General features: G+C 42.5%; 1 protein-coding gene across 2 annotated transcripts in view; it reads left to right on the forward strand.

The window, feature by feature from the left end:
- Nucleotides 1-22923, forward strand: part of LOC114665943 (son of sevenless homolog 1-like) — a 143326-nt gene that overhangs the window by 96471 nt on the left and 23932 nt on the right. For both annotated transcript variants that reach the window (XM_028820610.2, XM_028820611.2), the window contains exons 9-14: nt 152-279; nt 1024-1679; nt 16821-16902; nt 17077-17193; nt 18123-18226; nt 21829-22051. In XM_028820610.2, coding sequence (XP_028676443.1) covers nt 152-279; nt 1024-1679; nt 16821-16902; nt 17077-17193; nt 18123-18226; nt 21829-22051 — 1310 coding nt within the window. The remainder of the gene's footprint in view (nt 1-151; nt 280-1023; nt 1680-16820; nt 16903-17076; nt 17194-18122; nt 18227-21828; nt 22052-22923) is intronic.

Here is a 22923-nt window from a genome sequence, read left to right on the forward strand (position 1 = left end):
TTGGTGTGATTATCCACACTGGAGAAGGGTGTCAGCGTGCTGGTAATCCTACTCATGAGGAAAGCCTTAGCTAAAACCTGTTACTGACTTCCACATCATTCTCTCCCTCTCTCCCTCCCTCCCTGTCAACTTCTTGTATTTTTGGGAGCAGCAACTCGAGGAAAAAAGTGAAGTAGAAGAGGACAAGGAATGCCTAAAGCAAGCCATAACAGCCCTTCTGAACCTTCAGAGTAGCATGGAAAGGATATGTTCCAAAAACTTTGCCAAGCGCCGCCTGAGGTAGGAGTCCTTTTTGCTCGCTCTTCCTCCTGGGAGTGCTCCTTGTAGTGTTTCCTAAGAAGAGGGGGGGTTGGTTGGGTGGGGAGTGGAGGTTTGCTAACCTGCTCTATTGTTCAGAGGAAGTTGCATCAGAGTGGGATGTGAGGGTCTGTTATTGTGTTCCAACTTTTACAAATATCCCAGCAAGTCAGCCTTGCCGATGGGGACGCCGACTGGGGATGTCCAGCAGAAGCTCTTTGTAATGGCTCTGTAAGAGGGAGGACATGAGGCCCCCCTTCTTTATATGTATGTATGTCTGTGAGTGTGTGTGCATTTGATTTTTATACAAACAGGAATTAGCAGGCTTCTTAAGAATAACAGTTGATTGTTTCAAGAAAGTGCCGGAATGCTCACTCTGAGTTAAGCCTCCTGCTCACTGCAGTGTGTCTGCTCTGTGGACTTTCTAGCTAATTGGTACGCTGGGCACGTAACTAAAAACGGGTTATGGGTTTAGTGGACTTAGAGGGTTTTTTTTTCCCGTAAAGCATAACAGGGTCCTATTGAAACAAAGCCTTCTAATCAGTCTGAGTGTGAGGAAAAGACAACAAGATGAGAGGAGAGGCCTAGCAGCTCCACCTCTGAGCAGAGTGGGTGTCATGGAGCTGCAGGTTTCTCCTGTGGCAGGTAAAAGTGAGGGCTAGGGGGATCGGGAGAAGGAAGATTGGATTTTTACTTACAGGGCTCTCTCTTTTTCCACCTGTACAGTGAATCAGCTTGTCGATTCTACAGCCAACAGATGAAGGGCAAACACTTGGCCATCAAAAAAATGAATGAAATTCAGAAGAATATCGACGGCTGGGAGGGCAAAGACATTGGACAGTGCTGTAACGAGTTCATCATGGAAGGCCCCCTGACGCGGGTAGGAGCCAAACATGAGCGGCACATCTTCCTTTTTGATGGTCTCATGATCTGCTGCAAGTCCAACCACGGCCAGCCTCGGCTTCCAGGGGGCAGCACCGCTGAGTACCGCCTGAAGGAGAAGTTCTTAATGCGCAAGGTGCAGATCAACGACAAGGACGACACACAGGAATACCGACATGCTTTTGAAATCATTCTTAAGGATGGCAATAGCGTGGTGTTTGCTGCTAAGTCTGCCGAGGAGAAAAACAACTGGATGGCAGCACTCATCTCCTTGCAGTATCGCAGCACCTTGGAGCGCATGCTGGACCTTACCTTGCTACAGGAGGAGAAAGAGCAGCAGATGAGGTTTCCCAGTGCTGAGCAGTACCGGTTTGCTGAGCCCGACTCGGAAGAGAATGTCATCTTTGAAGAGAATGTGCAGTCCAAGTCGGGCATTCCCATCATTAAGGCCGGCACTGTGGTCAAGCTTATTGAGAGGCTCACTTACCACATGTATGCAGGTAAGGCCATGCTCGCTTCGTACCGAGGGCTATGGGGAGTTGGCTTGGCTTCGTGCTTTCTGTCAGGGTCATTAAATATATAGTGTCATGTGCAAGGCTTACATATAAATTGTGCTTTAATTTGCTTCTGTGCTGACAGTGGGTTTGGAAGTAAAACCTGAGTATCCTCTGAACTTCTGCTGCATTGTTCTTGTAGTTTAGGAGTTGTTGGTCTAGGCCTCCCACTCATTTGAGATCAAGTAATGAGGGCAAGCTAATATACACTACTGGTAAAAAAGGGACTTTACATTTCCACTGCTGTGAGTATTGTCTGACAAACACTTACACCATCTTACATTAGGACTGTTAATTCAGACGCACAGTGCATTGATTTTATACACCCAGCATAGGAGATCTAGACATGGCTTACGTCTCACCCCCAACCATTCCTTCCAAGTTAAAGAGCAGCACAAGGCCTGGACTTATTTTTGCATGTGTCTCATTTAGGTCACGTGAGAAGTAAGGTTTGGCAAATGTGAGCCTGGCCCTGCAGTCAGGTGGTTTGCATAACTGTAGGTCACTTTTCTGAGGTTTTAAAAACTGCTGCATTGTTGGCAAGCTTGGGCAGATTTTGACGAAAGCTTAAAAATGTTGCTTCTGTATAGAAATATTACTCCTCTTATTCTGTCTTAATGTTTTCATAGATACAGTACATTATGAAATGGTTCATCTGTGCTGAAAAAGTGATATTTATCAAAATAGAAATAAAAAAAAGAATTACACAGTGAGGAAAACAAGTAAAGGACAACCTCCAATTTTCACCCTATATAGCACCTTTCACTCTATCTACAGTATCTACTATATAGCGCATTTCACTCCATCTATCTACTATACAGCGCCTATCTATCTATCTATCTATCTATCTATCTATCTATCTATCTATCTATCTGTTATATAGTGCCTTTCACATATGTCCATCTTTCTCTGTCTATTATATAGTGCCTTTCCTTTCTATCTATCAGTTATATAGTGCCTTTCATATGTCTATCTTTCTGTCTATTATGTAGTGCCTTTTATCTATCTATCTATCTATCTATCTATCTATCTATCTATGTTATATAGTGCCTTTCACATATGTCCATCTTTCTCTGTCTATTATATAGTGCCTTTCGTATCTATCTATCTATCTATCTATCTATCTATCAATCATTTAGTGCCTTTCATATATGTCTTATCTTTCTCTATTATATAGTGCCTTTCCTTTCTATCTATCAGTTATATAGTGCCTTTCATGTCTATCTATCTATCTATCTATCATATAGTGCCTTTCATATATGTCTTATCTTTCTCTGTCTATTATATAGTGCCTTTCCTTTCTATCTATGTTTTATAGTGCCTTTCATATGTCTATCTTTTCTGTCTGTCTATTATATAGTGCCTTCTATCTATCTATCTATCTATCTATCATATAGTGCCTTTCATTAATGTCTTATCTTTCTCTATTATATAGTGCCTTTCCTTTCTATCTATCTATTAGTTATATAGTGTCTTTCATGTCTGTCTATCTATCTCTATGTATCATATAGTGCCTTTCATATGTCTATCTTTTCTGTCTTTTATATAGTGCCTTCTATCTATCTATCTATCTATCTATCTATCTATCTATCTATCTATCTATCTATCTATCATATAGTGGTGCTTTTTAATATGTCTGTCTGTCTATCTATCTATAAGATGTGATTTTTTTTTTAGTTGTAGTTTCTTGCTATAGACTAAGGTTAACCATGTTAGCCTCAGAGGTCAGTCAACGACACACCAAAATCTTCACAAACCCCTTCAGTATTAAAATGTTGTGCAAAGTAGTGCAGGGAAATAAACAAAACCCCTTTATCTTATCCAGTACCTTAAAATCATCAGAAGTCCAGATATGCTGTACAGTTATTTATATGTATGATATTTTTTACAACTGGAGCATGGACTGGTAAATGCCCAGTTACACCCAGAGCCACACACTGAGTCAAAGCTGGGCATTTAAAGTCCAGTGCCAGGCGAATATATAATAAATACCTTATATGCTCACGTATAAGTCGGATCTTGAAACCCGAAAAATCGATAATAAAATCAGAACCCAACTTATATGCCCGTTCAAAAATACACTTAATTTTCTTTTCTTTTTTTTACATCTTCTTGCCTCCTCCAATCTCACATCAGCTTCTCAGACACATCGAATTTTGTTGTAGCAGCGCAATTACCAATTTCCTTCACTACTTGAACAACATTTAATTTAAAACCAGTTTCATATTTTCTTCTGATTGAACGCTCCATCGTAGATAAGGGATGCTCTTACGATAAAGGTGTGTGTGAGGGTGTGAGATACAAAAAACACAAATCAGTGCAAACGTCGCTTCGGAACAGTTTGGGCACAATAGAGACAGAGAGAGAGGTTAGGAGCACACGCTGATATAACGCATTGCTGCACCCACATAGGAAAAAAATGGCCGTGAGCTCCATGGTTACTCTCTCTCCCATTAGCATGTCATAATCTCTTGGACCAATAACATCAGTTTTCTACATTTGACTTATACGACCGACATTATAAAATACCAGAAATTATACAGGAAAATCAACTCCCGACTTATCCGTTGGAGAACTTATCTGTGAGTATATACAGTATATATATATATATTTTTTTTTTTTTATGAATATAGCATGTTAATGGTCTTCATGTTCCTCCTGACATTGTATGTTTATGCAGCCCCAATAGTTCTACTTGCATTATTTGTCCACATTTTAAAAAATGCTTTAAATAGGGAAAAATTCTGTTCTTAGTTATCAGATGACTGTCCTACTACAAACCTGATGGCTCATCTCACAAGGACTTCCCCAGAGCTAAATTTAAGCAGTGTGCTGACATGTGTTCTGTACCATGGCTGGGTATTTCCTGGGTTGTCATGGAGATTGCAGTGATTCTTTAAAATGTTTTTCATAATTTAAAAAGGTGAACTGAGACTTTTTTTTTATTAAGTGTAACAGACTGACAGACTTTTGCGAATTGGAAACTGATTTCAATCCTGACTTATTAGACATGAGCATCACTTGAGCTGTGAAAACAGTGGTAAACGCATCACTCGGGTAACAGTATGGACCTGTGGATTACTCGGGCTATAAAGATGCTAACAGCGTAACAGGTATAGATGCATGTTCTCCTAGCCTCATAATGGCATCTCGTAAGAAACGTTTTTCAGCAGCCCAGGTGCCGCACGCTCTTGACAGCGATACGAGCAGTGATGTTGTGGAGCCTCTCATCTGCAGTGATGACAAAGTGAACGTGTCTTCAGGCAGTGAAATTCTGAGAGGGCACTCCACCCTTTTCTGGGTGTATATGTTTCCGTATTTGTATAATTATTTGTACCATTATTATACTTTTTACACTTCTGACTTTGCACTTTTAGTGTTTTGCACATTTTACAGTAGAAAGAGGAGATCTAATAAAAAAAGTTTTTTAGATGTTATTTTGAGAAAACAATGTAACCCTAAGTGAAATTATGAACTGAGTATAAATTTGTATTATTTGTGACCCAAGGCCTCCACATCATTAGAGTGTCTCTCTCTAAAAGCGGTCGACAGGAGTATTTGCAGGCTGATTTATGTCTTATTGTATTGAGACCACAGTATTGCAATGCCACTTTATCATGAAATCCCTGACAGTTTCTTCCCTTGCTGTCTACCACACTACTCTAGAACTTTCTAATATTCTATTTAGTTGATGGTTTTTATTTAAAATTGATTATTTGCTGCAAGTGCAATTCAAAATAGAAGTTGGTTGGGACAAACGCCTGCAGCCACAGTGGGGTCCCCAAGGACTGAGTTTAGGAAGCACTGACCTGGAGGGTCCCAGAGAATAGAAGCCACGACGGTGAATGAGCAGGAAAACACCATCACACCATTACTGTAGTTGTAAACCAGAACGTTCCATTTGTATTTTATAGTTTTACAATTTTTGGCATCACATTTTTTATGAAGTTGACTCTGCAATTTTGGATTTTGGTTGCTGTGACATCTTGAATTCCAGTAGTTTGTTTGTGGTACCTGCCTGCCCATGGCATCATGGCATCTGTTTTATTTTACAGGTTAAGCCACATGCTCTGGAGTTGTCTGCACTTTGTTTCAATAATGGAAAGTCCATTTTTCTTGCAAGACTTTTGACTTTTACTTTTGAGTTTTGTTATGTAATTTCGAGCCGCTGGTTGGTAGCTGATGCTTTTTACAGTAGAATACAGTTTATTTTTGTACAGCCCAAAATCACAAAAGGAGTGCCACAAAGGGCTCCTTTTTTTGCTCTGTCCAGACTGCTCTTCCAGTTTTGTCGAAAAGTATCCCTACGACACTCACTGGTTATTTACCAAATCATTTTAATTGAGACTTCCATGGAAGATCCAATCAGTTAAAGGATAGGTTTGCTGTTTAACAAAGCAATTATTTCTTCAAACTCGTGGTATATTGTAATTTGCAGCATGACATTTACACTGTAAAGTGAAGCATATTTTATAATTTTAGAAAAAAATTACTAACCTGCCCCTGTGTTTCATAATGGTGCTAATGGGTACCACAGTCCAAATTTTAAGAAAAAAAAAAAACATCCAAACTAAATGTCTTTTTTTTAATCTGCTAATGGTTATATGTTTGATTTTATGTAATTGTTAACAATGAACAGACCTGAACTCAATCATATGAAGGGGTGTCCGCATACGTTTGGCTGTGTATTGAGTGTAATTCTACCATTTCACACTAAATGTCATCTCTTTTAATGGTATTTTACTTCTACATTTGGGCCACGTGCAGCTGATCTTACTTACTCAGGCTCACAAACTGAGTCAAAATTTAAGATTCTTTATTTGCTATTTGCATAAATTGCACATAGGAAATCTTACTCAATCTGTCCAGTACAGGTCAACGCTTTAATATACACGACAAAACAAGTGTGAGACAATACAATATAATACAGAACACTTACATGACTAGATAGATAGATAGATAGATAGATAGATAGATAGATAGATAGATAGATAGATAGATAGATAGATAGATAGATAGATAGATAGATAGATAGATAGATAGGAAGGTGCTGTGTAGTAGATAGATGGAAGTGAAAGGCACTATATAGTAGATAGATACTGTAGATAGGGTGAAAGTTGCTATATAGTAGATAGAGTGAACGTTGCTATATAATAGATAGGGTGAGAGGCACTATATAGTACATAGATAGAGTGAAACGTGCTATATAGTAGATAGGGTGAAAGATAGTAGATAGATAGGGAGAAAGATGCTGTATAGTAGATAGATACTGTAGATAGAGTGAAACGTGCTATATAGTAGATAGATAGATAGGGAGAAAGATGCTGTATAGTAGATAGATACTGTAGATAGAGTGAAACGTGCTATATAGTAGATAGGGTGAAAGGAGCTGGACAGTTTGACATCCGTGGCAGAGCGACGGGCGCTGAGCAGACTCCTGTCAATCATGGAGAATCCACTGCATCCACTGAACAGGATCATCTCCAGACAGAGGAGCAGCTTCAGCGACAGACTGCTGTCACCGTCCTGCTCCACTGACAGACTAAGGAGACCCCACACTATGTGACTCTTCAATTCCACCCAGGGGAGTAAACGTTAACATTATACGAAGTTACTGTCTGTTATACCTGCACCATCAAGCCCGCGATTCTCGAAAGAATCGCAAATCCAAGAATGGCAATCACTTTCTGTTCCCTCCGATACTTGGAGGGATGAAATATCATGGAGGGTGGGTGCGTCTTGGGAAGGTTCATTTAATTAAATAAATATATTTGTACTAAAGCGGCTTCTTTTTGGAGCTGTGACTCATCTGGTTCTGATGTTTCAGAAGCGCGTTGTAGGCGCCTTCGTTTATTGTTTTTATCCATGCAGTCTCTTTTTTGTTTTTCTATGGCTGTGTCGTCAGCGAGAAGTCGTTTGCTGACGGCGGCGGAGTCGCGCGCAGAAGTGACCATGGTGGTGGAACCGGTGTGGTGGTGTGGGCGGTCGCGTTTGGGCAGCTGTACAACCTGGCGTGCATGCTTTACCTCAGGTTTAGTTCACAGGTCGTAGCCATGGTTTTGATTTAATTAAATAAACATATTTGTACTAAAGCGGTTTCTTTGTGTGGGCGCCTTCGTTCATTGTTTTTATCCATACGGGCTCGTTTACAGGTCGTAGCCATACGGGCTCATGTTTGTATTACTAAGCGTTGAGCTCCTTCTATTTGGAGCCGTGACTCCTAGCCTCCGTGTATTGTTTTTATCCATGCGGTCTCGTCTTTGATGTTCTGTGGCTGTGTCGCTAGGTAGAAGTCGTTTACTGTTAGGAAGCATACTCCAACTTACACACACTGACTGCTGGCACAGTGGATTAGAGCAGGTGTAGTTTACAGGTCGTGGTGTTTGGGCGCCACACACTGACTGTGGGAACTACGGGCTCGGTTTTGTATTACAAATCGTTGAGCTCTTTCCATTTGGAGCCGTGACTCCTTTGCCTCTGCTGGCACAGTGGATTAGAGCAAGTTTAGTTTACAGGTTGTGTTGTTTGGGCGCCACCTACTGACTCTGGGAAGCTGCTGTGTTTGACTCTGGGGCGCTTCGGTGCATCCGCCGTGCTTAACTTAAACTTGTTTAGTAATATAGATTGTTATCACTCTTTAATATTTTTATCAGTATGCTGCTGTTGGAGTAGTATGTGAATTTCCCCTTGGGATTAATTAAGTATCTATCTATCCATCCATCCATCCATCCATCCATCCATCCATCCATCCATCCATCCATCCATCCATCATATAGCAATAGATACAGTGAAAGGTGCTATATAGTAGACAGATAGGGTGAAAGGTGCTATATGGATATCTATGTAGATAGAACAAACAAACAAAATTTGTGCTCAGGGGGAAATTTGGCCTTTTACACAAGCTCTTTTTTAAGTAACTATATAAATAGATAGATAAAAATATATATAGACACTAAAATGACTAAAAATGGAAGAAAAATAGTGCTTTGGCAGTTCCAGCGAGTCACCATACAGGCGTACTGCGGTTGGCATTAAAGAGCCCCAGTCACCTTTCTTGACACAGGTTGTGTGTCGATGGATGTTTAATGTGCCGTTTACTCATTCAAACCGCTGCTCACATTATTGAGAAGACGGACCATGGAGGGGTAAAAACTGTTGTTGAACTGAGAGGTGCCAGCTTTGACACTAACTAGCGTGCAAAACAGACTGTTGCCCAGGGTGAGTATGGTGGCACAGAATTGCGCCAGTCCTATTTTCGCAGCATTTCGTATGTGTGGACTCTGTCGTTTGAAGAGTAGAGTCAGTGATGCGCTGTGTTTGCTTCACCATCCTCTCGTTTTCCAGGCTGTGCTGTTCCCATACCCGTCTGTGATCCGTCCTGTCAGCTCGTTCTCATTATTGCTCCTGTAGAGGTTCATTCCTATCTGTTTCTGCCTACCACACTCGCTTAAGCGTCTGAGGAAGTGAAGGCACTGCTCTGCTTTTTTTAATGATGGCGGTGGTATTATGCGACGTCATGCAGAATTTGAAACTGTCCCATCAGTGCAGACTGATAAATGGTTCGCCTGTCCCCTCCTGAGGTCCAGATTCATTTCTGTAGTTTTGCTTGTGATCAAGATGAGGTTGTTGATGCGAGTCCAGTCAGGCAGACAGTTAACCTCCTGACGGTTTGCAGTCTCCTTGTTGTTCTTAAAGAGGCTGATGATGATGATAATGATATTATTAATGTCGTATCTGGCTTTACAGCCAATAGTGAGGACAGCTTCGGCCTTGTGGAGCTCTCCGGTGTTCAGCCTCGGTGGTGATGGTGATGTTTTGCTGACTATCCTGCCTACCTGAATTCTGCCTGTTCAAAAAGTCCAATGCCCCATCACAGATGGAACTGAGCAGGCACAGTTCCCTGAGTCAGCGCTAACATCTGAACCAGCCTTCATGTCATTAAGCCACACCACTTCAACCACTTTTAGTCATCTCACCCACCTTCCTTGGCAAAACAGTTTTTGCGTCTGAAGGAACAATAGCCGGTGTGAGCAGGCCAGGAGAAGTCATCCTTAACTCCTTCCTGTGACTGAGACTTCAGAATTGGATAGTGTGTGGGGGGGGGGCGCAGTAACGTTTCAGCTGGGGGAAAGTTAAAGGTGGACACTGCCTGGTGAGGACGTCTTCAGCCCGGTCATCTCTTTTTTTTTTTGTTTTCCTGGTCCTTGTGGATTTTGCACTGGAGACCTGACTGGGGGGAGCTGGGTAAGCCAATGTTCACAAGTCACCCTTAAGGTCTCTTCATGTTTGTGCTGAACTGAAGGCTGTTCTATTTTTAAATCCTCTTGAAGTATCAAAGCAAAGTTTGTGCGTCACTGTTACGTCTGCTTCCTTTTTGAAATAATTCCAGGGTGAACCTGTTATTGTTCTGTGTCGTCCAGCTTGCATGATTTGCTGAAGATTTATTATGTGAGCAAAATTAGTCTGTCGCTCTTCACCCAATTTGTGGCGGGCACATCAGCCTTTTGTTTGTTTGCACCACTTGGTGACTGAGCTGGCTGATGGCTCTTTACGCTCTTGGCGCAGGCGATTTGGCCTACAGTCGCCCCCCCCCCCCCGCAGTCTCTAGGCTGTCTTCATACAGTAAAACCAAAGGCTTCATTTCACACCACAAACGTTCAGCATGTCCTCTAATCCAAGACAGGGATGTGGGAATCCCCCCCTCCCGCCCCTTGAGACCCACAGCCTGGAGCTGGTTCCCTAACCGAAAAAAGGCACTTAATGTTTTTCCTTTTAAAGGGGGGGGAATCCCCATTTCAAACCCGGATGTAACTTGGCCAGCATCAACATGGGAATCCCAGTCAAGTAACAATGAGTGGCATGGCCTTACTGGATCATTATTCCACACTAGCCCTTCTAGCTGGAGCTCATTTTCGTTGATTACTTTGAATTAGTGCTGTGTTCACGTGCTATCGGAGTTTTGGGATGTATTGTTATGGAAATTAGCCTTAATGTACCTGCATCTGAACAGCTGCTTTAAGCAAAGAGACTTAGAAGCTCGATACAAGCAGGCCGTGCCAATCACCAAGGCAGGTGCCCGCTCACCGTATACAACTGTTTACTGGTGGCGTCCTCCCTCACTCACTTGAACCACAGGAATTCCCATGATAATATATTCAACGATGCCATAGTTACTGATAACTACAGGTGCATCTCAATAAATTAGAATATCATTGAAAAGTTCATTTAGTTCAGTAATGCAATTCAAAAAGTGAAACTCCACTATTATAGAGATTCATTACACACAGAGTGATATATTTCAAGCGTTTATTTCTTTTCATTTTGCTGATTATGTCCTACAGGTAATGAAAACTCAAAATTCATTATCTCAGAAAATGAGAATATTACATAAGATCAATAAAAAAAAAAGATTTTTAATACAGAAATGTTGGCCTACTGAAAAGTATGCCCATGTAGGCGCTCAATACTTGGTCAGGGCTGCTTTTGCATGAATGACTGCATCGATGTGGTGTAGCATGGAGGCGATCAGCCTGTGGTGTTCTGGAAGCCCAGGATGCTTTGATCGCGGCCTTCAGCTTGTCTGCATTGTTGGCTCTGGTGTCTCTCATCTTCCTCATAGATTCTCTATGGAGTTTAGGTCAGGTGAGTTTGCTGGCCAATCAAGCACAGCGATACCGTGGTCATTAACACTAGAATTTCCAGAGCCTACGAAAAAAACCCGTAAATCCGGCCCACCTTGAATCCCTTCGCACCTCTCAGTCAGCGTCTTTTGTCTTGTAAATGTGTCGATAAGCCCAAGCAGCCTGCTATACCACCCCCCCTGCCGTCTCAGAATGGGCAAGAAGTTCTCCCAGTTCCTGCCTTGATTGATTATCTGGGAGTGAGCTACCCAGAATTGTAAAGGGAAATAATGTAATGTGTGTTTTGTGTCTACAACAATCTGTGTAAAAACATCGTTAAAACAGAAACGTTTTTCATGTTTTAGTAATAAATAACAAAGTGTAGGCATGAACTGTATAATGTGTGAAGGCTGATGGCCAAATATCAAATAAACATTTTCACAAAAGGTGCAAGTACGTACGATACGACAGCTTCCGTGGTGTAGCGGTAAGATCCGCTGACTTATAATTCGGAGGTCGTGAGTTCGAAACCGGCTCCCCGGCAAATTTACCATTTTGAGTAGTGAGCTGCTCTTACTGTTAATATTATACAATAAAAACATACATTTGATTTGTGTCTGTAACAGCCGGTGTAAATTTATAGGACTTGTAACAGCCTCCTGCCCCAGATCTGACACGGTTACTTTTTATCTGAAACTGGGAATAACTGGAGATGTGAGAGGTGTTATGAGACAATGGAACTGGAAATTCTCTGATCTGGATGGATAAAAAGCTGACACACGAACGCTGGCGAATCTGCCTGCCTTCTTCGTATCTCACCGTCACTTGAATTTTGTTTTTTATTCAGTTTTATTGAGTGTTCCTGCTCACACTGAATTAGTATGCATGTCCATGATGTCAAAGCCGCACTGACAAAAATAAAAAACACAGAGACATCGGTATATATGATATTTGGAATAACTCAATTTATGACCTGTATAGTACATTTCAGAAAACATTGTGGCACTGATACAACATTATTCATATTATTCATATTCATTCGCACGCCTTCTTGTGCTTGTAATCAGTGGCCGTGTTTTTTTTTTTTTCGATCTTGCCAGTGTCCACTTTTGGGTGCACAGTGCTGTTTCTTTCGTACTCCAGGACATGCAGAGGAAAGAATAGTACAGAGAGGTCAGTTCCGCCCTATAGGCAATCATCAGATTCAAATGTTAACAGATCCCACACACCCAAGGACCGTCCTTTCTACATTTACAACATGTGCTGTTGCAAGGTACACACTTCTCTCTGTGCTGTGGTTACTATTACACTGAAGGGGCTGGGGGAGCGGCGGTCTTGGAACAGAAGCTTGTCGATGTTGCGTCCTCCTTTGCTTTATCCGTCACCTTTTCTTGTAAGAAGCGATGATGAAGTTCCTCTGCAAGGTGAGCCCTGAACACTCTTCTTTTCTCAGTGGCCCTCGTGCATGCCTTGTACAGTACTTGTGCATTGTTCATTTTCAAATAATATTGCATTAGTGTGACGATGTTTTCTGATTGGTACTGTTCAGGTCATAAAATGATTCCTGCAAAATGTCACATATATTTGTCTCTTTCTTTTTTTTCCCGGTGCTGCGTTGACATCGTGCACCAGAAGGCATGAGCTTATTCAGTGCGGCAGGAGCACGCGGGTGGCCGGTTGCTTGTGCTTTAACAAGCTTGACTTGGCGGCGATCAACGCACATGTACTGCTGTATCCTTGTTTTTTAGGTTTCTGCTCCTGTGTGCATCTGAACGTTCCCATGGGATTAATAAATTGTGTCTAATCTAATTTTACTCGTCCAAACTTTTCAGACCTCCTCTGTCCATTTGGAACTACACTCTGCCACAAGGCCAGAAAGCCTTCCATGGAGGTTCATCTTCAGCTCCTGAAAAGTTTAATACCACTGCTCAGCTGCTCTTCTTTGGAGCTAACAGACTGTGATGCGGCCGTGTTTACTCCTAGGAAACAACAAGAGAAACTGACTGATGAAGGTTGAAACTTGACCACTGTGACCACAGACACACCATGGAGAACGCTATAGTCAATCCAAAATAAATTGTCACAAAGTGCTGATAATCACTGACTTACTCTCTGTTTTGTCTTGGTAGACTAATATATTGCTCTAATTTCCCCCACTGTATTATTAATATGTAGCCTTTGTCAGAATGCCTCAGATATCACAGACTTACCACTGTTTATAAGGTATTATAGTATATAACGTCTCCCCACCGTCCCTCCTACATCTATAACCTCAGGCAATTAGGTGTAGTAAGTTACAATTTAAACAATGTATTATTGGTAATATTCATAAATAATAACAATATGCAAAGTACAGTACTGTGCAAACGTTTTAGGCAGGTGTGAAAAAAATGCTGTAAACAAAGAATGCTTTCAAAAATGGAAGTGTTAATCATTTATTTTCATCAATCAACAAAATGCAGTGAATGAACAAAAGAGAAATCTAAATCAAATCAATATTTGGTGTGACCACCCTTTGCCTTCAAAACAGCATCAGTTCTTCTAGGTACACTTGCACACATATTTTGAAGGAACTCGGCTGGTAGGTTGTTCGAAACATCTTGGAGAACTAACCACAGATCTTCTGTGGATGTAGGCTTCCTCACATCCTTCTGTCTCTTCATGTAATCCCAGAAACACTCGATGATGTTGAGATCAAGGCTCTGTGGGGGCCATACCATCACTTCCAGGACTTCTTGTTCTTCTTTACACTGAAGATAGTTCTTAATGACTTTGGCTGTATGTTTGGTGGTGTTGTCCTGCTGCAGAATAAATTTGGGGCCAATCATACGCCTCCCTGATGGTATTGCATGATGGATAAGTATCTGCCTATATTTCTCAGCATTGAGAACACCATTAATCCTGACCAAATCTCCAACTCCATTTGCAGAAATGCAGCCCCAAACGTTCAAGGAACCTCCACCATGCTTCACTGTTGCCTGCAGACACTCATTATTGTACCGCTCTCCAGCCCTTCGACGAACAAACTACCTTCTGCTACAGCCAAATATTTCAAATTTTGACTCATCAGTCCAGAGCACCTGTTGCCATTTTTCTGCACCCCAGTTCCTATGTTTTTGTGCATACTTGAGTCGCTTGGCCTTGTTTCCACGTCAGAGGTATGGCTTTTTGGCTGCAACTCTTCCATGAAGACCACTTCTGGCCAGACTTCTCCGGACAGTAGATGGGTGTACCTGGGTCCCACTGGTTTCTGCCAGTTCTGAGCTGATGGCACTGCTGGACATCTTCTGATTTCGAAGGGTAATAATCTTGATGTGTCTTTCATCTGCTGCACTAAGTTTCCTTGGCGGACCACTGCGTCTACGATCCTCAACGTTGCCCGTTTCTTTGTGCTTCTTCAAAAGAGCTTGAACAGCACATCTTGAAACCCCAGTCTGCTTTGAAATCTTTGCCTGGGAGAGACCTTGCTGATGCAGTAGAACTACCTTGTGTCTTGTTGCTGTGCTCAGTCTCGCCATGACACTGTCTTCCACAACCTCACCTTGGTAGCAGAGTTTGGCTGTTCCTCACCCAGTTTTAAGTCTCCTACACAGCTGTTTCTGTTTCAGTTAATGACTGTGTTTCAACCTACGTGTGACATTGATGATCATTAGCACCTGTTTGGTAGAATTGGTTGACACCTGAGTACAATCCTACAAAATCCCTGACTTTGTGCAAGTGGACCTAGAAGAATTGATGCTGGTTTGAAGGCAAAAGGTAGTAACGCCAAATATTGATTTGATTTAGATTTTTCTTTTGTTCGCTCACTTTGCATTTTGTAAATTGATAACAATAAACAATCAGTATTTATATTTCTGAAAGCATTCTTTGTTTACAGCATTTTTTCACACCTGCCTAAAACTTTTGCACAGTACTGTACATTTGAATATTGGCAACCATACAACCTGATTAAATGGTGATGTGTACTTTCAGGCGGCACACAGACTTGTAGTTATTTAAAATGTATCTAGTTCATTTGTGGTCAGCTTTCAGCCAAATGTCTGTTCAATATGGCTGCCGAGCTGTGCTCCCCATTGTGTTGTCCTTTCAGTTCATGGTGTGGTGGTCTTCATCAGTTGTTAGTAAGAGAGATGCTGCTTCATCATATGTTGGTTAGTAAGAGAGAGAATGTGGTTGAGCAAGCAGATTTATAGATGTTCTGTCCAACCCCTAGAGCCAATAGGACATCATGGTATTTAAAAGCTTCTGATCCAAGCCAATTCCAAACAGCCATACTTCAGACCAGTGGGGGAATAGAACATCTTAACACCTGCCACCCCCCCAAGACCATATGTTAGGTAGACTGGCTTCCTTGCGGGGGTTGAAAGGCTTTAGCAGAGAAATACTCGCCAAACTGGTTTAAGGCACATCCTCCCCCAACTCTGTCGTAAAATTCAAAGAGACCTATTCCTAAAATTGGGGTTAAACATGAATGTATCTCACTAATGTAACACTAAATTACATTGCTTTGCCTAAATTACAAATAAAGACATACAAAATATTTATCATGTTATATGCAAAATCTTACATCACAACACTCTCATAATTCTGAAACACATTAGCCTACAGACATGTCTGAAATTAACAAATGGACAACAATGGATAGAATTATCTCCTGTCTCTCTATTATAAAAAAAATCTTGCGACAAAAGATCTTTTGAAGAGCGACAGAGAGACACTTTCACGTCACGTGAGACAAAAGGACAGATGCTATACAGGCATTTAAACGTTTGAAGCGTCACACGAAATGCAGATCATGCAGCACGGCAGCAGCAGCAATCCAGCAGTTGATCGAGCAAAGAGGAGGTAAAAAAACAAATGTTATTTGTTTCCCATTGTATCTCCGTTTAAGAGGGGTTTCGGAAGAGCGGCCACGTCTCCTTGGGGTGCGTTCAGCCCACCTCTTCACAACGGCGATGTAGTGCTAGCGGGGTTGGCGAGCAAAGCAAGCAGGGGGCAACGCCCCCTAGTTATAATAAAATTGAATTTGCAGAAACATAAATCAAAAAACTGCGGTGAGTTGGCACCCTGCCTGGGATTGGTTCCTGCCTTGTGCCCTGTGTTGGCAGGGATTGGCTCCAGCAAACCCCCGTGACCCTGTGTTTGGATTCAGCGGGTTAGAACATGAATGAATGAATAAACCAAAAAACTGAATCCCTTACTCAAAAAATAAATGAGAATAGAATACAAATGTGCATAAAACCGCAGTCAGAATATCACAGTTGGCTTCCCAGGAGAGTTTGGGGGCTAACATACTTGTGCCTTTTTAATGAATAATGAAGCAGACCACATGAGGTAAAATCTTAACCTTCTGTTTTCAGAGAAGTTCCCTGACAAAAGTGTGAGAAATGAGTTTACTGCTCCGTAGACGTGTCGGTTCAGTGGCTCATCTGTTTGTCGCTTGTCTTCTTTTCCCCCTCTTCTTCAGATCCCAATTTTGTTAGGACCTTTCTGACGACGTATCGCTCATTTTGCAGGCCACAGGAACTGCTCACCTTGCTAATGGAACGGTAAGTGCTTTGGATCATTCTTTGTGTAATTGTCATTTTTCAACGCTTGCAGAGCTGTGCTGGAATCCGATGATTGGTGAGGAGAAGGCATTGCCATTATGATAATTCATTTCCTATGATGTGTTGCTGCCTCATGATTGTGCAAGATCTCTGATTCTGATGATTTCTTGATAGGTTTCACATCCCTGAATCTAAACCGGCAGAAACAGACGGCACGGAGAATGGCGACCAGCCCCTGAGTGCCGAGCTCAAACGGTTTCGAAAGGAGTATGTGCAGCCAGTCCAACTTAGGTAAGCCCAAATGATATGGAGGTGGGGATGCAACAGTTAGGTTTGTAGCACAGGTCATTCTTGAAGCACCACAGTGAAAATTTGACCAACCAGAGGAATCCATTCCATCCCTCAAGCCCATTTGTTTAGCTAACAGCTCCGCTGTCCCAATATCTCACTTCGGTTCTTCTTAAAGGTTGTCAGGGTTGTTGCTTTAACTCCATGTTTTGGTAGTTTGTTCCAGTAGTCAAAAAATGAATGTGAGTTAATCTCCGAACAGCAACTGGTCAGTTTTATACGCTTCAAAGCACACAATTCTAAGCCCTGCGTCTGTCATTATTTGAAGTTACCTTACGGGCCGTTAACGCATCTGTGACAACAGGCAAAGTACTCCATCTAGGAATATGGACTAGAAACACTTGGAGGCAGAGTGGTGGCTCTGAGGCTAGGGATCTGCACTGGCAATCGGAAGGTTGCCGGTTCGAATCCCGTAAATGCCAAAAAGGGACTCTGCTCTGTTGGGCCCTTAACCTGCAATTGCTGAGCACTTTGAGTAATGAGGAAAGCGCTATATAAATGCAAAGAATGAAACACTTGGATTTCTAATCTCTTGTCCAATCAATATGCTGAGAGAATCAAACAGAAGAGATGGAAGACCACCAGCTGGCTTTCTCCTCAAGCAGGCCATGTCTCTACAATGTTTAAATGTGTTAACAGAGGCCTTGTGTTCTACTCAAATCCCAACCAAAAGGGCATTGCTCACTTGGCTCATCATGGTCATAGCATTCATCTCATTATTGGCCACCGATCCACCACATGCCAGTTACAACAAATATGTGCTGAAGATAAAGGACACACGGCATTGCTCATGTGTCTGTAAAAAAAGAAGTGATTGTTGAGATTTCAACATTAACTACATTGTGTCATTTTTTAAAATATTTCCTCTCCAGAGTTTTGAATGTTTGCCGGCACTGGGTAGAGCACCACTTTTATGATTTTGAGAGGGATCCGGACCTGTTACAGCGATTAGAAGAGTTCATTGGGACAGTCAGAGGTAAGTCAGTCCTTACATGTGTATGTGGAGGATGGCAGCTGATGGTTTGATTGTTCCCTTAAATGTGCATTTGGGAAGCATTTGACGAATCCTGCTTTTCACACCATGGAATGAGCAGCGTGTTTGTTTATTTCACTTTCATGAAATGTATGATTTGTATCTGCATTCAGTAATATCTCACCAGGGCTGTGTCAATGAATAGCCTCACTTCCTCTCTTCATTCAAGACCTGGTCCTGAAGTGCAAAAAGCCCTAACTACACTGCCTGGTCAAAATAAAAGTCGCCACCTGGATTTAACTAAGCAAATAGGTACGAGCCTCCTATTGGATAATTACTGCATGGGCGATTATCTTTCAGCTGGCAACAAGTTATTTAACCCCAACTGGTGCGATGAGTTGCTTCTCATTTCTTAAACAACCATGTCGAAAGACACATCTCGTGGTCGTGGAAAAGATGTTAGTCTGTTTGAGAAGGGTCAAATCATTGGCATGCATCAAGCAGAGAAAACATCTAAGGAGACTGCAGAAACTACTAAAATTGGGTTAAGAACTGTCCAACGCATTATTAAAAACTGGAAGGATAGTGGGGACCCATCGTCTTTGAGGAAGAAATGTGGCCGGAAAAAAATCCTGAATGATCGTGATCGGCGATCACTTAAACGTTTGGTGAAATCAAATCGAACAAAAACAACAGTAGAACTCAGGTCTATGTTTAATAGTGAAAGTAAGAGCATTTCCAAACGCACAATGCGAAGGTAACTCAGGGGATTGGGACTGAACAGCTGTGTAGCCGTAAGGCACGGGCATATTCCAAGATGACAATGCCAGGATTCATTGGGCTCAAATTGTGAAAGAGTGGTTCAGGGAGCATGAGACATCATTTTCACACATGGATTGGCCACCACAGAGTCCAGACCTTAACCCCATTGAGAATCTTTGGGATGTGCTGGAGAAGACTTTGCGCAGCGGTCAGACTCTACCATCATCAATGCAAGATCTTGATGAAAAATTAATGCAACACTGGATGGAACTAAATCTTGTGACATTGCAGAAGCTTATCGAAACAATGCCACAGCGAATGCGTGCCGTAATCCAAGCTAAAGGTGGTCCAACGAAATATTAGAGTGTGTGACCTTTTTTTTGGTGGCGACTTTTTTTTTTGGCCAGGCAGTGTAATACCCTAAGCTCAAGTGGTTAGTGAATGTGACGTGGCTTTATTCCCCACCTTGGGAGCTACTTCTGGGACAGTCCCTGGAAATTTGTTCTGGGAGGTTAGGGCCATCTCATAACAAAAGAAAACTGATAAATGAGAGACCACCATTCAGTCCCAGTATCTCATCCAGGTCCGTCTTAAAGGTTGTCATGGTTTTGTTCCAACTCCATGTCTCGATAGTTTATTTCAAAGAGGTGCTTCCTGGTTTTAGTCCTCAATGTACTTCCTCTTAATTTACATTGGTGTCCCCAGGCACGTTATTCCCATTAAGATCTCTACTTTATCAATGCCTTTGAAGATTTTGAAGACCTGGGCGAGGTCTCCACACAGTCTCCTCTGCTTGAGACTAAACAGGTTGAATTCTCCGAGTCCGTCACAATACATCATCTCCTTAAGTCCTGGGATGCTCCTGGTTGTACTCTTCTGCACAGTTTCAAGTGCTGCCCTGTCTTCTGTGCTATGTCTGTTTTCTCACAGTTCCCTCCAATAGCCCATAGCATCCTGCAATATTGAGCCCTGGCTGTCATTTATAGGAGCAGATGACCCCCAGGTAGCCTGTCCTCTCAATATGCACCAAGAGCCCACATATAATGTGTGTGCAGTTATGGTGAACATAATATGGGAAGCACATTATTGGTCAAAGCAGAAGACTGTGTGCTATTTAAAAAGTCTTTAAAGAGACTTGAGGATAAAATTTTAAAATGGTGAAATGAAAAAATGATGTTTATATCAACTACTTTTTGAGAAACAGTAGCCACTATTGGAGACAGTGGAACTGTGGATTTCACCCGTATGTTAGCATCCCTGCCCAAGCTCCCCACACACACAAAAGTTCTATTTATGAATGTGGCGTCATCCCAACTGACTGGAAAATGGGACTTGCCATCCCTATCTGGAAAGGGAAGGGTGATCACCTGGATTATTGCAACTGTGGGGGGAGAACACTGCTTTTGGTGCTGGGTAAGGTCTTTGCTAGGATCTGAGGATAGGGATCTGCACTGGCAATCAGAAGGTTGCCGGTTCGAATCCCGTAAATGCCAAAAAGAGACTCTGCTCTGTTGGGCCCTTGAGCAAGGCCCTTAACCCGCAATTGCTGAGCGCTTTGAGTAGTGAGAAAAGCGCTATATAAATGCAAAGAATTATTATTATTATTATTATTATTATTACTTGCTCACCTACCACTGACGGCAGCAGTCTGGTTTTACGCCTAAGAAGTCTACCATTGACTTCTGGCACTGAGGGTTCTCATGAAGCGCAAACATGAATATCAGCAGAGTTTTCTTTGCAGCCTTTCTCAATTTTCCTAAAGCGTTTGATTCAGTTGATTGAGCTTCCCTGTGAGACATCCTGAGACTTCGCGAGATCTCCTCAAGGTTGCTGGATATCATGGCCGGCCTGTACACTGGTACTGTGAGTGCTGTGTGGAGTGGAGGCAGAACCTCTGTGGTTTTTCCCAGTTGATTCTGCAGTTCGTCAGCGGTGTGTTCTGCTCCTACTCTGTTCAATGCTTGTATGTACGGGGTGTTATGCCGGGCTTTGGGGCATGTGTTGACGAAGAAAGATTCACTGATCTTGACTTTGATCTTCATGGAGTCAATGGAGGCTGTGATTGGGGCTCTCAAGAGACTGAGCGAGGAGTCAGAGTGTCTGGGCTTGTGAGGGTCCTGATAAAAACCAAAGAGCCAGGCCTTTATTGACCTCACGGGCACAGCCATCAGCAGTGTGTCTGTCTGTGGAGAGAGAGTCGACCTCTGGTGACTCTTCCTATAAAGTCAGTAGATGGATTGGGAAAGCATGGGGGTGGTCATGAGATCACTGGAAAAGGGGTGTGTGGCGTTCCCAGTATCTCTGCAAAAGGACGAAGGTCCAAGTCTTTAGAGTCCTGGTGCTTCTTGTTTGTGAGACATGGATGCTATCCAGTGACCTAAGGTGAAGAATGGACTCCTTCATGTGTGTCTCTTCAGAGAATCCTGACGTTGTGTTGCTCATGGAGTCCCAAATGAGGCACATGACCCGCATTGTGAGGGAGCGTCAAGTTAAAGCATTACGGCCATGTGGCGTGATTCCCTGACGGTGATCCGGCTTGCTTGATCCTCATTGTTGAGGACCTGACTGGCTGGACCAGGCCAAGGGGATGCCCACGTAACACCTGGCTGAGGCAGATAGACGGTCATTTCTGGAGGGTGGGACTGGACCGCATGTCAGCCTGGGGGTAGCCAACCGGGAATCCAAGCTGTTTTGTCGTGTGGTGGGTGTGGCAACGCGCTGTACCAGTGCATGCTCCCCAACCTAACCTGACCTGACTTGAATCTTCTACTGTACTGAGAGCTGTGTAATAAAAGTCAACATGTTTTAGATTTTGATCTTTGTCCCTTTCTTACCCTTTGCAGGTAAAGCCATGAGAAAGTGGGTTGAATCCATTTCAAAAATCATTCAAAGGAAAAAGCAGGCGCAGGCTAATGGATCGAGTCACAATATCACGTTTGAGAGCTCCCCTCCTCCAATTGAGTGGCACATAAGCAAGCCTGGCCAAGTGGAGACCTTCGACCTGCTCACATTGCACCCCATTGAGATTGCACGGCAACTCACACTTCTTGAATCAGACCTCTACAGGTACGATGCGCATTTTTTGTAAAACCTTTTTGCTAAATTCACTCACTATGCTATCACCACTGGCCTACACCATCGACACAAGGCTGAGTGGGCCCATGATTCATGCCATCTACGACAAAGTCAGACCTGACCATCTGTGGGTTGGAGCTGAAACTGAGATTTTCGCCGGATGACATTTTTTTTCCCAGCCCTCATTTGTCCCATTTTGATGTACAATTCTGCATAAGCTGCAGAGCTTCTTTTAGGTGAAAATCTCAGAAAGGAAGCTGGACCTACCATATCTAGTGCTAGCAATCCCACCACCATCATAGGTGCTTTCTGATGTTGATCACGTCTGCATTTTAAACAGCCACATAATTGAATTGTTTGGAGAAGATCTGCAGGTGGACCTAATAAAGTGGCCAGTGTGTGTTTCAGACAATATATGTGTAGTAAATATATGAAATATACTGTGGATTCTTGATGCATTCAGACCCCTTCTGTTACATTTTGTTATTTTACAGCCTTGTGCTAAAATCCATTTAAATTCATTTTTCCCCACATTGAGCAACACCTAAGACCCCAGAATGATTAAGCGATAACAGAATTTTGCAAATTTTTGCAAATTTATTAAAACAAAAAAACTGTAGTATCCAATTGATACAAGTATTCAGACCCTTTCCTCAGTGCTTAGTTGAAGCCCCTATGACAGTCATTCCAGCCTGGAGTCTTCTTGGGTCTCACATGATAAGCTTTGTATACCTGGATTGGGGGATTGTCCACCATTCCTGTCTGCAGATCCTCTGTCAGATTGGATTGAGACCATCGGTGGATGGCTATTTTCAGGTCTGTCCAGAGAAGTTTGTTTCAGTTCAAGTCCAACTGGGACACTC

Source organism: Erpetoichthys calabaricus, chromosome 15 (assembly GCF_900747795.2).
Source record: "Erpetoichthys calabaricus chromosome 15, fErpCal1.3, whole genome shotgun sequence".
Lineage (NCBI taxonomy): Eukaryota > Metazoa > Chordata > Cladistia > Polypteriformes > Polypteridae > Erpetoichthys > Erpetoichthys calabaricus.